Source organism: Sturnira hondurensis, unplaced genomic scaffold, assembly GCF_014824575.4.
Source record: "Sturnira hondurensis isolate 20B ecotype Veracruz unplaced genomic scaffold, ASM1482457v3 Scaffold0018525, whole genome shotgun sequence".
Classification (NCBI taxonomy): Eukaryota; Metazoa; Chordata; class Mammalia; order Chiroptera; family Phyllostomidae; genus Sturnira; species Sturnira hondurensis.
In genome coordinates, this window is record NW_028091156.1 from 1,131,222 (window position 1) to 1,147,670 (window position 16,449).

The window sequence follows — 16,449 nt, forward strand, 5'->3', positions numbered from 1 at the left end:
TGCAAAGACATTTCAATGATTTCTACACTAGGAGAATAAACATGCTGTGAAGGTTTCTCTGACTACCGTTTTGCATTATTCACACCACTTACCCTTTCCATGTCACCCATATCTTTCAAAAAAACTTTTTAAATTGCCTTTTTTGGGTGGCATTGGTTAATAAGTTACAAAGGTTTCAGGCATACACTTCTATAATATATCATCTGTATACTTTAAAAGTGATTTTATTTATTTTTAGAGAGACAGGAAGGGAGGAAGAGAAACACCAGTGTGAGAAAGAAACATCGCTGTTACCTCTTGGATGCCCCTGATCAGGGACCAAACCCGCAACCCAGGCCTGTGCCCTGACTGGGAATCGAACTGGTGACATTGGGCTTTGCAGGATGATGCCCATCCACCGGGCCACACTAGTCAGGGCTACACTTTTATGTCTAATTAGCTAATTAAGCAACGGAAAAGTATGTATTAAGCTCCTCATATGTGCCCCAAATTAGGTGAGGTACTGTGGGTATATAAAAGGTGTATAAAAGGCTTTTATCCTCATACCTTATTAGGGGGAGGTGCTAATTAACATATATTAAAAATTTTTTTAGTCATTCGCACTTAAAAGGAACAGTATTGTCTTAAATATGCTGTAGGAGTTCAGAGAAGTAAAGACTAATGTGGTTTGGAATAATCTACCTAATAAAAAGCTTTGCTTCTCAGGAAGCCATTGAGAAGACTACCTCCTATCTTAACTTTTAAAATATATATTATTTCAGACACAAAAATTGAAAACTTACTCTAGGCACTGGGGATGTATGTACAAATAAAGCACTTTCTGTCTTCAACAGCTTAGAGTTTGGCAAAAGGAACAAGTAAATAAACTATCGAAAAAAGAAACAACAAGCCAAAATGGAGTCCCTTTTGCGAAGCCATGTCACCAAACCAAAACTTAATAAACTAACCTAATTGCAGTTTCAGCCGTTTGTAGGAGTGACATTTTAAACCAATCATTCTGGAATTTCCTGACCAACACTAGTTAGTTAATATGCACAAGACCCCCTGCCTCCCGCTAAGGGACAGAGAAATAACCCACTGTTTCAATTTGTTATTCCCAGCTCCTTTCAGTCTATAAAATCTTCCATTTTGTTAAACTCATCAGAGTTTCTGTCTCGTTGCTAGAGGGGATGCCGCTCCACGCATGAATCGCTTAATAAAGCCAATGAGATCTTCAAATTTACTCGGTTGGATTCCGTTTGTTAACAAACCAAAGTCATTGTGTACCTGAGAGGTTCTATGACGTGAGTGCAAGATCACAGAGGAAGAAGAGGTTGACAGGAAAAGCTTCAAACAGCATGTGACCTTCAAGGAGGTCAAGGACAATCAGGAGGGGACAAACTGTGTCCATGGGTCTGCTGGTGAATGCTGGGGCGGGGAGAGAGCAGGGAAAGGCATTCCAGCAAAAGCAACCTGCAAACAGCTCAGGAAAAGGCAGGGAGAGTAGGCAGTTAACCTTTGGGCAAAGTTGAGGTTTGCTCTATTAATAATTTCAAAGCCTTTCATGATCTCTGTATGGCAAAAGGGACTCTTTAAAAAATACCTGGACCAGAGTGACTATGAAATTTAAATATAAGTTAATGCTAATGATTACTTTCTCATATTTGGGGGTGTTATGAATTTACTGTGAAAAACTGTGTTCATTTTATGTAAGTACCTATTTTCCAATATGAGCCATTTTGTGATGATCCATCATTTATATTCAGTTTCAAAGAGAATGCTGATCACAGCACAAGCATATGAAAAATACTTATTGGTAATAAATGTTTGTTTTAGGTTTTACTGAGATTATAGAATCAGAATAAAAACAGCATAAAAACTTAAAATCATTGAATACTAATGCTTTGCATTTGGAAGGCCTCTTAAAATTTACTTTATAAACTTTTTACATAACACTCAATCATTTAAATTACTGAACATGTGTACTTAAGATCACTAAGACTAATTTTAAATATATATATTCATTTGACTCTCATCATTAGGCATATTATGCAAAAATCACTTTCGAAAATAAAGTAAGTTTAGTGAAAGTGTCCGTAAGATGAGACCAAAATTTAACATCATGCTCCAGCCACAAAGCTTCAGAAAAGCGTGAGTTTAAACTTTTCCATAGTGCAACAATAATCACAACGTGGGCACGTTCTTGATGCTATGAGAGCCTTCTATTTTGTAGCAGAAATTGCAGGCAGCCCTGACGACGCAATTTGAGCCTTTTTTTTACACGTTTTTCTCCAGCTATTTCTCTCCCCAAGTAATAAGTCTAATGGCTCCCGTTTCCTCTCGCACCCGCCTGTTTCCGTTTAGCTCCAGTTCTACTGGGCTGCGCTGTCGCCGTCCCTGGGGGCCGGCGGCGAGCGGGGGATCAGAGCAAAAGCCAAGGGCGGTAGTTGGGCAGGTTGGCCCCTCCGCCCAGACGGCCGCGGACGCCTAGGCCGGGTGGCGGGCGAATTCAGTCACATCCTCGGAAGCTGAGCAGTGCGCCCAGCTTCCCAGCTGCCTTTTAAAATCTGCAATTAAAAAAAAAAAAAGTCGTCCAAAGAGAAGGGGAGGGGGAGAGCAGTGTATCTGATGTCCCCAAATAGATCATCAGGGAAAGGAGGCGCGCCGAACTTCAATAAGTAAACCAGGTCTCCTGCCTGGATCTGGACGAAAAGGACTGCAGCCCAGGGCACCACGCGGGGTCTCAGGCTGCGGGACGGGGCTTCTGATCTCGCGGGAGCCAGAGGGTCGCGGCGGGGATGGGGGAAAGGCGCACGCTCGCGGGCTCCCTGTGAACCCCCTTCGCTCCCGCGCCCTAGGGTCTTCTCCCCTCCGGATTCGGAGTCCCGGGCCCTGCAGGGCCCACCTCCCGTTGCGGGGGGTGAAGGGGGCGAGGACGCCGCGACCTAGGTTTGGGACGGACGTTTCCCGGGCGACGGGCTCCGCACAAGATGGCGGACGGTAAAGAAAAGGAAGGCAAAGGTAAGAGGCTGCCCTCGCCACCCGCCGCGACCCCGGCCGCGAGGAGAAGCGCCAGGTGGAGCCGGGTCACCCCCAGACCTAGAGCTCCCACTGCTGGGAGTGGGGTGAGTGCGGAAGGGGCGGCCCTGCAGGGGACGCCGCGCTCCCGGTCTCCCGCAGCTGTCACCGCTGACGCCTGGGCTCCTCCCTCTCCTCCTCCCCCGTTCCCCCTCCCTCTCCGGCCCCGCCCGCCCGTGCGGTTCTCCTCCCTCCCGCCCTTTTTCAGGCCTCTCGGGAGCCCGAGCCTCCGTTGCAGCTCGGGCGCCAGCCGTAGAGGGCCGTGATGGCGTAGTTCTTCGTAGTCGCGGGGACCCTGCCTCCAGACTTCTGGGGGCCGCAGACTCCGTGCGGGCCGCTGCCCGTGCTGTGGGCCCTTGGCCGGCCTGGGTGAGGGCAGGTCTGCCGCCTGTAGCTGGCTGGTCGTTTCCAGCCGCCCCGAAACCCTGCCCGGCCCAGACGGTAGCTTTCGCGGCCACCATTTTGCCTCCTGGAGGGGGACGTAGGAGGACAACCCTGAGGTCACGGTCGTCCCAGTCATGCCTCCACCCTCTGGCTGCGCCTCCCGGCTGGTTTCTGTCTTATAAAAACAAAACACAATCTTAATAAAGACGAAAGCAAACCGGGGCGGGGATGCGCATGACCCCAGTGTGCCAGCCGAGCTTCTGCGGCGGACTAGGCCCACTCGGGGCGGTCGCGGTCACCGCAGCGGCGGGCGGTGGAGGGAGGGGGCTGCCTGGCTCGTGGTCACTAGGTTTGGTGTGTTTCATGTGTGGAGGGCGAAAATCGATGACCCACGTTTATTTGCAAGATCCGAGCCTAGGTTACCATCCTGTCAGTTACTCACAATAGACTTGATGTTTGGTAATTGGCAGTCATTGCAAAAACCTTAGCACAAGAGCCGTAAACAGTAGAGATAAACAGTTTAGAAAGGAAAATATTCCACATTTGTTTTCTTTCTTGACTGCTTACCATATTAACATAAATAGGAGGAAATAATTCTGTCTATATAGGAAGTAAAGACTTAAAAAGCTGGACAGGCGGGTGCAAGATATAGCAGGATGATCACTTAGTAAGTTAGGTAATGTCTAATCACTGGGTGTACACCTGAAACAAGTATTACAATGTATGTCAACTGGAATTGAGAAATAAAATATGATTTTTTAAAGTTTTTTAAAGGTTTTATTTATTTTTAGAGAGAGGGGAAGGGAGGGAGAGAAACATCAATGTGTGGTTGCCTCTCACATGCCCCACAGTGAGGAGCTGGCCCGCAACCCAGGCATGTGCCCTGACTGGGAATCGAACCGGCGACTCTGGTTCCTGCAGCCTGTGCTCAATCCACTGAGCTACACCAGGCAGGGCTAAAATATGATTTTAGAAAAGCTGGGCATCGTTCATTCAGTTAGTATAGATATAATGTCTATCATACGCAACTTTGGAGAATATGGAGGTGGAGAAAACCATCATGTTCTCTCCCAAGAATGGTGAGGTCACTAAGGGAAATAAGACATCACAAATGGGAGGGAACAGTTGACTGGGCCGAGCAGCCTGAGTGCCAGATGCTGTGCCAGGTGCGTTAGGTCCCCTCCTGGCCGGTGGCTAGCAGCCTGCACATCACCCCTCACCTGCTGAATCAGTCTGCATTTTAACAGATCTGCAAGTGGCTTCATACGCGTTCTAAAATTTGAGAGACTCTGTTACTTGGTATATCTCATTTATTCTTAACAATTTTATGAGTTAACTGTCATGCAGTCTGAAGCGCAGGATCGAAATAAAGGTATGTATGTTGTCTGAGGATTAAACCGGGGACTCATTTGGTGATACGTCTTTGTATGGGTATTCCACTTCTATTATTTGATCCTCAGCTCTGAAGGGTTAGAAATTACATCTAAGCAATGGATCACAATTACTTAGGTGTTGGGGATTTACACAAGCTGACTAAGCCCATGAACAGGAATGTGCAAACCTAAATAGGGATTTATTAACATAAATAGGGTATGTTCATACATTGACCAGAAAGCTGATCTCTGCAATGTAATACAAAGTTTTACAGATTTGCGGGAGGGCGAATGCATATTTCAAAAGTTGCTTGATGAGCATGGACTCACACAAAAGAAGGGATGATTTGGGGGGATGAATGCATTACCCTGAAAGCTCCAGAGGGTGGAGGCTGCCTTCTGATCTGTTATTCTGCGTGGTTTTCAGAGTGCCCAGCACATGGTAGTAACTCAACATTCGTTGAGTTTAGGTCATTTGAATTAAAGATGTTAATGTTTTACCAAAGCATTACTTGCTGTTTCTCAAAAATCTGTTCGATTACCTAAAGTATATGAAACTCTTTTAAGGGGGGTTTCCCCCGTCTTTCTTACAGGTAAGCTATATGCGTCTGTTTCATCTCACTCAACAAACGTTTTTTTTTGAGAGCCAAAGAATTCATTGGCCTGTCTTTCAAAAACAACTGTTGTACAGAAGTCTTCTTTGTAGAAGCAAAATCTTGAGGGTTTTTTTAAGTTATAAAGAAGGATTAATTTGTGAGTAGCCATCATATCTAGCTCTTTTCAGCATTTAGGGATTAATCTTGATACAAGTATTGAGACTATAGGGGTGGGCAAAAGTAAGTTTGCAGTTGTGACATTCTTTTGAGTTAATAAAGCTATTGGAATAATTATGACCTGCATGTCTTTTTCCAAACCAATAACTGTAAACCTACTTTTGCCCATTCCTGTATTGGTCAGGGGCTAATATGTTTTATTTATGAATTCTTCTATAAGATTATATACATTGAAGTTGTTATGCTTATTTGTAGCGTTTTTGTGCTTTAACATAGTATGGTTTAATTTTTCTTAGATTAAAAAGTGTCTGTTTAAATGGGGAATCAATGCAGTTGTTGATTCTTTGGCTCTTTGAATCTTATTTAGTTGTGTCTCTCTCCTAGAGAGTTTTACTGGAAGGATCTTCTGTTTGTAATTAGAATCGTGCCTAGGAAACAAACTGCTTGGAAAAAAAATTTTAACTTTTGGCAGTCCAGTGAGCTTTGGAAGGTATGCCAGTTTTTTTTCAGTAAGCCTCAAATACTGAAAGCTCTCTCTAGGACGAGCTATTTTTGATTGTATGGAAACGTTCTTTGTTACCTTGGATGCTTTGATAGCACTGCTTGGTAAGTGCTTTCTGTGCAGTTAATTCAAATCAAGAAGGTTTTACAAGTTTATTATTGTTATTATTATTTCTCTGTAATTGTGCCACTCCCCTTGAAAGCTAACATATATGGAGATCTAAAGTGAAAACACAGAAGTTACAGGTGAATATTACTTTTTGAAAAAGGGAACTATTGATGGTACAGCATATAGTATGGAACAGCAGAAAAGGCGAGCTTTGGGGTCAGACCGGAACTGGAATTTCAGCTTCTCCAGCCTCCGTCCGATCTTAGCCAAGATGTCAGACCTAAGGAGCCTTGGGTCCCTCAAATGTAATGTGGGAATAATTATATGCATTTCACAACGTTGTTGTGATGGGGACAGTGTCTTCCCGTTCCTCTTTACACTCCCAGTGCCTACTGCAGTGTCTGACATGAACGGACGTGCCGAGTACGTAAGTAGGAAGGCAAGTGCGTGCTACGCTTGGGAGTAGGTACTAGTGAACGTGTGACGTGCAGTCTCGGGGTAAGAAGAACTTGAATTCGAGTCCTCCCAATTATCGATCACATATGGTGCGTTTGTACATGTATTTGGGGCCATTGAACAAGCTTTGTCCCTGCTTTAGACTGATAAACATGTAGGTAGAGAGTAACTGAAGAAGAAAACTGGCTTATGGAGACTTAATTTACCTCCTCTAATTCAGAATTAATAAAACTTGCAGGAGAACTGGATTTAAATATATCTTTGAGTAGTCTATAAAAATTTGTCTGACACTCATAATGTAAAACATCAAATGGACCTGGTGATACCACTTCACACCTGTTATATTGGCTACTGTGGAAAGTGTTGGAAAGCAGGGAAAAATGGGAGTCCTTGTGTGTTTTTGGTGGAATCCGAACTGGTGCAGCTGCTGAGGAAAATAGTGTGGCAGTTCCTCAAAGACTTCCATATGGAATTACAGGTGACCCAGCAATTCCACGTCTCCATATGGAATTACAGGTGACCCAGCAATTCCACGTCTGGGTTTATACCCCAAATAACTGAGAGCAGGGACTCCAAACTGACATTTGCCTACCTAAAGTTCATAGCAGCATTATTCATTGTCATCACAAGGTGGAAACCACTCAAGTGTTCGTCAGTGGGAGGATGGATTAAAAGATGCATTGTGTACGTACAATGAAATATTATTCAGCTTTGAAAAGGAAGGGGATTCTGACATATGCTACCACAGGGATGAACCTTGAAGACGTTATGCTAAGTGAGTTTAGCCAGTCACGGAAAGACAAGCACTGCACGATTTCACTCACACGAGGTACCCGGAGTAGTCAGGTTCGCAGGAACAGAGAGTAGAATGGTAGTTTCCAGGGAAGGGGGAAAGGAGTAGTGATTTAGTAAGTATAGAGTTTTGGTCTGCAAGACGAAAAGAATTCGGAAGATTCGTTGCACAATAATGTGAATGGAGTTAACTAACACTACTAAACTGTACCCTTACAAACGTTTAGGGTGATTCATTTTTGTTAGGTCTCTTTTACCACAATTTAAAAAATCAAGTGGAAATGCTGAGCACATCCAAAATGGGGCGGGGGGGAGGAAGGTACATTGTTTTTGGAAGGCAATTTGGAAATTCCTATTAAAAATATCCACATGCCATGATTCTTTAATATGCTGCTGGGCATTTTAGCCTTAGAAGTACATTCTGAAAAGGGAAAAAGCAAGCACAAAAATGATTAAAGTTATTTATACATTGGAAAATATGGACAAAATCTTCTTGTCCAGCAAATGGGGGAAGCCACGTAAGTCGTAATGCATTGACTTGCTGGGTTGCAGCCACTTAAAGCAGTGTACGAAAATTGTATGTGTAAATGGGTACGGGTGACGAGCGGGCACGGAATGTGATGTCAGGGTGGTTAGGTTTTCAGGAGCATTTATTTTTGTCTCATTATTTTCATGTCATTCTACAAAAGTTTTAAAACCCACTTAGTGGGCAACTATTGGTTTATTTTAAAATCTGTATGCTAATTATAAATTATTCTTATCTCTTTGTGAAAATGTTTGCCACATCCTGTACTTGACAATGCTTTGTAAACCTCTAATATGGATTTTATAGATATTGAGTGTGCTAAAATAATTTGTTTTTTAAATGCAACAATAAATTAGGAGTCTAAAGATCAGGGCTTGAATTTGGACACTACTTTTCTCCCCAGTTTTACTTGGGCATCTCATTTAATTTCTCTGAACTTCAAAGAGTCCCCAGTCTAATGGGGACTTACTCTGAGGTAGGTCCTGGCTAAAGGTTTACCTTAAATGACCTCATTGAATTCCACGTGTGAGACAGCTCCCTTATGGTAGTCCCCTTTCTGTAAATGAAGGAAGAAACAGGGGGCTCAGAATGTGATATCAGGCTGGTTAAAGGGACTTCTACTTTCAGCTTCAGCAAGTAGGAGCTTGGAAGTCATCATGTCTGTCACTATGAACTGGAAGGAGCACTAGGTGATTGCTGCAAATTGCTGGAGGCTTTGTGGACCACCCTAAGTGTGAGAACCTTCGGGCAGCCTGTACTCTTAGGAGGTCCCTCATACTTCCTTGGCCTTTACTTCCAGGAAACCCACGGGTTTCTGGTAAGGAGCCAAGAAAGACCTACCTCGTAGCTCTAGCAGCTCAAGGGGCAAAGTGACCTTTCTGAAATCTGAGTACCCTTCGTAACAAAGAGCCTTATCCTACTGATCTGCATTTAGCCTGGAGGAAATACTTTCTTAGAACTTTATTCTACATACCACAGTTACGCAACTCTAGTTCCCTAAAGCATTCCTGTCTCATCTAAAAGGGTGGGGAGAAGCTAAAAATACTCAGGGAGGTCACAGTACAAAGACACAGGTCCAGCCCTGGCTGGGTAGTTCAGTTGGTTAGAGCCCTGTCCCTGGTACACCAAGGTCGCAGGTTCAGTTCCCTGGTCAGGGCACATAAAAGAATCAACCAGTGTGGAACAACAAATTGATGTTTCTCTTTTAAAAAAAAAAAGTCCACTGAAAGACTGAAATTTAAACATGAGATTACAGAATGCGTCTCTCTTCACTCACACCTTACCATCACATCACAGCGCCACAGTACAGTAACCGTGGGTCACAGCTGAAAGATGTGCGAGGTGCAGATTCTCCTTCTTCTTTTAATTGTATTGTACTTTTTGCCATTACTCTCTATTCCCCGTATACTGGTGCAGGTTCTATTTAAGGAGTTCTTAGAGGAATCTGGTACCTATGGCTACAGCAAACATTAAACACAGCCCAACTCCTAGCCAGACTGACATCAAGGCTCGGGCTAATGACCTTCTGTTTCAGTTCCTATCGCCTGATGCATCCCATTCGGCTCTCAACAAAAAATTAGAGGGCATGCTAAAAGGCAGACACCACAATCTGAAGATAAGCAAGCTCTGAGACTAGAATCAGAGATATGATACACATTCTGGAATTATCAGAGAAGGGAAAAGAGCTATGTTTAATATGCTAAGGCCTCCAATGGAAAAAAGCAAACAGCACAGAAGAACAGATGGATAGTGTAAGCAGAGAGGTGGAAAACTCTAGGGAAGAATCAGAAGGAAATGGTATAAATCAAAAGCACTGTAACGGAAATGAAGAATGCCTTCGATGAGCCTATCAGTAGATGCAACTTGACCGAGGAAAGAATCACTGAACTTGAAGGTGCTGAAGTGAAAATAGGAACTTCCCAAACTGAAATGCAGAGAGGAAAAAGAATCAAAACAAAACAAAACAAAAAACAGAGCCTTCAAAAACTGTGAGACAATTTGAAAAGGTGTAAAATACACATAATTGGGATGTAAGAAAGAAAGAAAAATGAAAGAATGAAGCAGAAGAAATGTGTGAAGTAATAATGACCGAGAATTTTCCAAAACCAACGACACTACAGCAGGTCCAGGGAGACAAGAGAACACAGCAGAGTAAACACCACAAAACTGATGCCCAGGCAGATCGCATTCAAACTGCAGGGAACCAAAGACAACATGAGAATCTGTAAAGAAGCCTGGTGCAGTGGGGCGAGGTGCGGTGGGAAACCTTCCCCAAACTTGTCAGAAGCCGTGTAACTCAGGAGAAGGCAGAGTGAAATGTCTGGAGTGTTGAAAGGCAGGTAAAGCCGTGCGACCACGGTTGTGTGGCCAAGGGGTAAAGCGAGGGCTCACACTTAAGTGTGACTCCAGAGTCAATGTTGTGGCCCTCCATGCCTCATGTAGGGAGGTGGCGTGGACATTTATTTAAGAAAATAAAACTCACCCATGGTCTCATTACTGAGAGCTTTAGTGTGTGTGATAATATGTATTTCTAGCGAGTTACCATTTGCCATTTTAATGTACTTCCTGTAAGTTTTTTCCTGGGTGGAGTTGCATTGTATTTGTTTTGTGGAGTTGATATAGTATATAGTTTTATATCCAGCTTCTTCACTTATTGTTAAAACGCCTTTTCATGAATATTTATCAAAAATATTCCTTTGGATATTTTGGTCACTACCCTCTACCCACTTTGGAAAAGTGATTTCATTTACTCTCACCTCTGTTGGTCCTTAATAATTACTCACAGGGCATAGTCTAATTTCTGAGTTCTGTGAATATCTTCTGATCCTTTTTGTACTAATGACATTCATTTGTTTCCAAAGTTTTTCATTAATCAAAGACACACAACTATCAATCAGTACCAATCAGTTTATGATATTTACTACTAACACTCTGTGGAGAATGTAGTTAGTCTCTATAAACATTTGTTGAATGAACCGGGAGGAACACATTGAGTAAGGACATTTAATGTCGCCCTGCATGGTTATTATAGGTAAAGGTATTTGACTGCTAACCTTTTTTTAAGTTATTTTTTTCTGCTAACCTTTTACAAATATTGACAGCAACTCAGAGCCAAGCCCGTTGCATTTGTAGGCACTCAGACTGGACGTCACACATTTAATCCAACCTTACCGTTTAAAAGCTAGAGAGCGCTTCCACTTCAGTGTGGTGGTTGAACACATGTTTGTTTTTACCCTTCCCAAAACCCGACTGAAATGACAGTAGAAGAATAAAATATGACATAGGCCTACAGGATAAATTGAATAGGAGAGGAGATGGTAGTAGTTTGTAGAAAGACATTAGGCGAAGAGATGCTAAATTATTAAGTGCATGGATGAGTGGCAACTACACTAGTAGAACCAAAGGAATTAAGCATAAGCCTGTAGAGGAGGGAGCCCAAAAGAAGAAAACCAAGGGTCTGTAAAATCCTGGCAAGGCTCAAGATTGGAGGCAGCAGCCATCTCTGAAGGCACATATGTGGAGTGAGGCTAAATAGAGGATAGGAGGTGTGGATGAAAGTCGTAAGGCAGTGACTGGGTCTCCCATCCCCTGGAGTAAGCAGGCAGTCGCTCCCCCTTCATCCATGCGGACGACTGGAGGTTTGCGTTCTGTACTTTAAATCGGAGAGGCTTAGGATTTAGGGATACCTGGCCCAGTTGATGGAAGAGAGTGATTTGCCGTAATTATTATTATAATATTGATATAGTTGCTGAAATTTAAAAATTTGTATGAAAATCAGTATTATCACATAGATTAAATATTCTGAGTACGACCCAAGATCATAAACCCGAAAAGTGGTAGTATGTCTAACAAGATGTCAAGGAAATAGGGATCTGAAATTCTCTCTAAGATCTTTGTTAGCAGTGAGGAGGAGTTATGTACCTCTCTAACTAGTCAGAAGATTTGCATTGGTAACTACATTGTAATTAGTATGAGCACTAAAATCTTCAAAAGGAAGTTAAAGGGAATTCAGAGGTTAAAAACTTCAGGTGAGATCAGTGAATGGAATGAAATTTCTTACGAAACTGCAGTACAATGAAATGAGAGGGAAACTGTCAAATGTGACCTCGGTTTCGAAGACTCATCTCCATCACCTCGGTCCCCACTTCCCCGGCCCAACTGCGTGCCGCCCTCATCAAGAGCTGTGTCGCTTCTGAAACCCTAAGTCCAGACATTTCAGTCTTGGCCTGTACCTTATTCAGCACTAGTGACTTAAAATATCATCTTGTGACATAATTCAAACTTCGTGGGCTGCAAGAGAATCCCCACATTCCCTTTACCCAAATTCACTAATTTCCACAACGTCCTGCCACGTTTTTATCATTCTCTCATATATAATATGAAACATATTGTAATGTAATATGTAATATAACATTGTACATATTCATATTTTACTTGAAACATTTGAGGGTATGTTATATACACTGGTGCTACTTTATCCCTTAATACTCTGGTGTGCATTTCCTAGAAACAAAGATAGTCTGGCGTGTAAAGTCCATGATAGCTGACACAGACACAGTCTTCTTACCGGATGCTGCAGGGCCTCTTGCACGTGCGTCTGCGTCCCGTTTCCGGAGCTCCGTTCCGGCACTTCCTGCAGGGCTGCCGGTGGCACTGACTTCACCCAGTCTCTCTAGGGCCCCTTCGCCTGGAGTGTGCCCGAGTCTGTCTTTGTGTTAGGTTTCTCCGGTTTCTTTTCCTGATCGCAAGCCTGGAACTACCCTCCAGGCTTTGCACACTTCGTCATGGCGAACACTTTGCCGTTTCCACAGTGCAAGTGCATTTGGTTCCTGATCCCAGGCTTCATTTAGTCGATGGTGTGGCTAGGTGAGTGGTTACGAACATGAAGTCTGTGGGAAGTCCTTATGGAGTCACGTTCTGGCCCCACCAGAGGGCTGAGCAACTTTAGGCGAGGCACCTAACTGCTCCAGCTTCTTCCCGTGTCGGAGGAGGAGGGCAGTAGAACCTACTTCGTTTGCCGGTGGAGCGAGTGGCAGAGCTTCCCGCGTAGTAGGAGCTCTGTGCGTGCCATCAGTCATGGCCCGCTGTGCAGGCACTGTGCTAGACATGAGGGCAAAACCAGGCTTGGGCCTTGCCCTCTTACAGGTTCTCGTACTGTAGAGGAGAGAACGGTAGCTGCATAGTTATTTAGCTTCACTTGGGACAAGTACTCCAAAAAAGTTCACAGTTCCAGAAGACGGATGGCTGACTTAATTTTTTCTCACTTCAGGGACTTTGCATGTGGCGTTCTTTCTGTTGAAAACCTACTAGTTTTCAGCAAAAGGACGTGCAAATTCAAAAGTTTGCAGCAATAAAGGAACGTGGCTTATTGGAGGCATCGAGTGGGGGCCTGTGAAGCCGTAGTGGAGAGTGAAGGTGGTCAAGAGTGGTGTGAGTGAGGTTTGTGAAGTAGGCAGAGGCCAGGCCTACGTGACACCGGGTCAGGGGAGCTGATCTCTATTTGAGGGCAAGAGGAAGCCGTTGAAACTTTCATTCGGGGAGCTACTATACTTCAGTTTGTGTCTGTGCAGTGTCACTTGTCTGTACTATGACAGGTTGGAGCGTGCCCGGCAAGGCAGGTGATGGTGGTATTTTGGGCCGGATGGCAGCAGAGGGGGGGCTGGGGAGGTTTTGGGGTCTAGAGATTCCGAATTTCTTTGTCACTGGGCTTGGGGTTTGGAGTCGGGGATCAGGGCTGAAGTAACACCTGTTCGTTTCAACGTCTGACTCTTCTGGGCTTTACCAAAGTCCCACCCTCTCAAGACTGGGGTAGATGCTGCCCTCGTACTTCTGTGGTACTGTCTCCTGACCTCACTGGGCTTTATCACATCTACTGCTGACGCTTCGCTGTAGCTGGTTTCTTTTCTTTTTTAAATTAGAACATATTTGTAGTAGATTGTCAACAGACATTTGATAAGTGGAAGCACAAATTAACATACAGGTAGGTGATGAGTGAATACACTATTTCATTTTTAAGCCGGGTGTTTTGGTGGTGTGTTGTCTTTGGATCAAGTGGTTTGTAAAATAAGCATTTGTTAAGAATTGCTCCCTCCTCCTCCCTGCAAAAAGCCTGGGATGGTGTTGACTGTGCTTTCGCACCGTATCTGGACTAGGCGCCAGTATTACGTGGGTCAAACAGAGCAATAACAACATTTGTGCTTACAGTTAATTAGCCTTAAGGGCATTTCTCTACCTCCTTTGCTGCGTGTTTTAAACAGTTCTCATGGTAAGGATCCTTTTGGGACTTGTTATTTTATCTTAATTTCTGTAGGTAAGGTTTTGAGCACCAAGTTAAGTGTTTAAATATGTATACAGACAACTTAGCTTTAGGGAAAAAACTCAGCTGCACCATTTGTTGAAAACCTTCTCTATAACCTTGGGGGATTTGAGTTTTATTTTGGTTCTGATAGCTCTCTCTGTATTTACTATTGATTTTTTTTTGAAATTAAATAAAACTTTTTTCTGTAGTTTGATTTTAACTTGGTAGAATAGCTAGTTTTTAGCTTTAGCATTTCCACTGTTGAAAAACAAATATGTCAGATTGTTGGCTTTGGTAGTGATTTAACTTGGACTTAAGGAAAAAAAGAAATGACTATATAATGATATAACTTGCCTCTGTGACTTTACCACTTAAAAAGGCATTTTTAAAATTTTATTGGTATATTAATTTACTTATATTTATTCATTTTTAAAAGTTAAGTTAATAGGGGTGACATTGGTGAATTAAATTATATAGGTTTCAAGTGTACAATTCAATGATACATCATCTGTATATTGGACTGTGTGTTCACCACCCGAAGTCAAGCCTTCCATATATTGACCCCCTTTGCCCTTTACTAACCCCTGCTCTCCATTCCCTCCTGTAACTATCGTGCTGTTGTGTGTGTCTGTGAGAGTTTGTTTGTTTGTCTTAGTTTTATTTGTTGCTTTCTGTTTTATATTTCACATAGGAGTGAAATCATGTGGTTCTTGACTTTTCTGACTTATTCCGCTTAGCGTGATGTTCTCAAGATCTATCTATATCATTGCATATAGAAGTATTTCATCTTTTCCTAGGTCTGAATAGTATCCCTTTGTATACATATGTACCACATCTTCCTTATCCAATTGCCCATTGAAGGTCACTTTGGTATCAGAAACCAAGATCCGGGAGATGCCACTTTTGTATCGACACGAAGTTGAACAGTCATATGTCAAACCACCCGAAGTCAGGGGACATCTGTGTGTGCAGGGTGGGAGGATGCCCGTTTAAAACTTGGTTGTTAGTTTGTTTCTTGTTGCGTTAATACAAATAATTTTAATAGGAAATTTATTTTTTGGTATTAGTCTCATTATCATTCTATTGCATTTACTGAGAGCTTGTTTACTGTGCACCAACTTCATGATAATCCCTTTATCTACATTATTACATTTAACTTTCATCACAATTTTATGAGTTACTCTCACATAGATTCGAAAACAGGCTAGTAGGAGGCAAGGGCTGTTTGGTCAAGCATATAGTTCGAGATAGGCAGGCTCTGTTTGGTCAGGATTATGCTATTACTTGGTATTTTTAACTTTTATATTAACACTACAAATTTCTAACAAAAGCACATAAACACCTTTACATTTAGTTTTAGAGGGAAGGGAAGAGAAGGAGAGAGAGGGAGAGAAACATCAATGTGCGAGAGAAACTCTCACACACCCGCGACGTGCCCTGACTGGGAATCAAACCCGCAACCTTTTGGTTTGCAGGCCAGCACTCAATCCACTGAGCCACACCAGCTAGGGCCTGACATTTAAAACATTTATTTATTTATTTATTGAAAAGATTTTATTTACTTATCTTTAGGGAAGTAAAATACAGTTCCCTTATCTTTAAGGGAAGGAGAGAGGGAGAGAAATATTGATGTATGGTTGTCTCTCGTGTGTCCCCTGCTGGGAACTGGCCTACAACCCAGGCATGTGCCCTGACTGGGAATTGAACTTCGATCCTTTGGTTCGCAGGCCTGCACTCAATCCACTGAGCTACGCCAGCCAAGGCCTGACATTTCTTTAAAATTGGTAAAGAAGAATTTGTAAGGGAACTCGAGCTTTTTAAAAAAAGGAGGTTTTTTCCCCTGGCTTTTATGATGTAGAAAGTAAAGAAAGGTGTTAAAATGGACTTTCTGGACTGTTTAATTCAAGAAAAAGTCAGCTGGTTTTTAGAGAAGTTCTTTCAGACTTTGTGGCTGTGTTTTTTAAACCATAAAAACACAGAGATAGGAATAGCTGATGGGGAGTTGAAAACCGCAACATGACAGACATCTTTATATAGACATGTCTCTGATTGCATTCTGTTTTTAGGCTTGAAATTCTTTCATCAAAGAAAACCTTTTCTTAAAATTTATAAAGCCTGTTTACAGTAAAATAGCAAACTGTGATAAGACAGAAACCTACCCAGCTCATTTCAAAGCTCAG

General features: G+C 42.8%; 1 protein-coding gene across 1 annotated transcript in view; it reads left to right on the plus strand.

Annotated features, from left to right (window-relative positions):
- The first annotated feature begins 2,579 nt into the window (after positions 1-2,579).
- DRC8 (dynein regulatory complex subunit 8) overlaps positions 2,580-16,449 on the plus strand; it is a 57,810-nt gene continuing 43,940 nt past the window's right edge. The window contains exon 1 of the mRNA XM_037069475.1: positions 2,580-3,000. Coding sequence (XP_036925370.1) covers positions 2,970-3,000 — 31 coding nt within the window. The 5' untranslated portion in view covers positions 2,580-2,969. The remainder of the gene's footprint in view (positions 3,001-16,449) is intronic.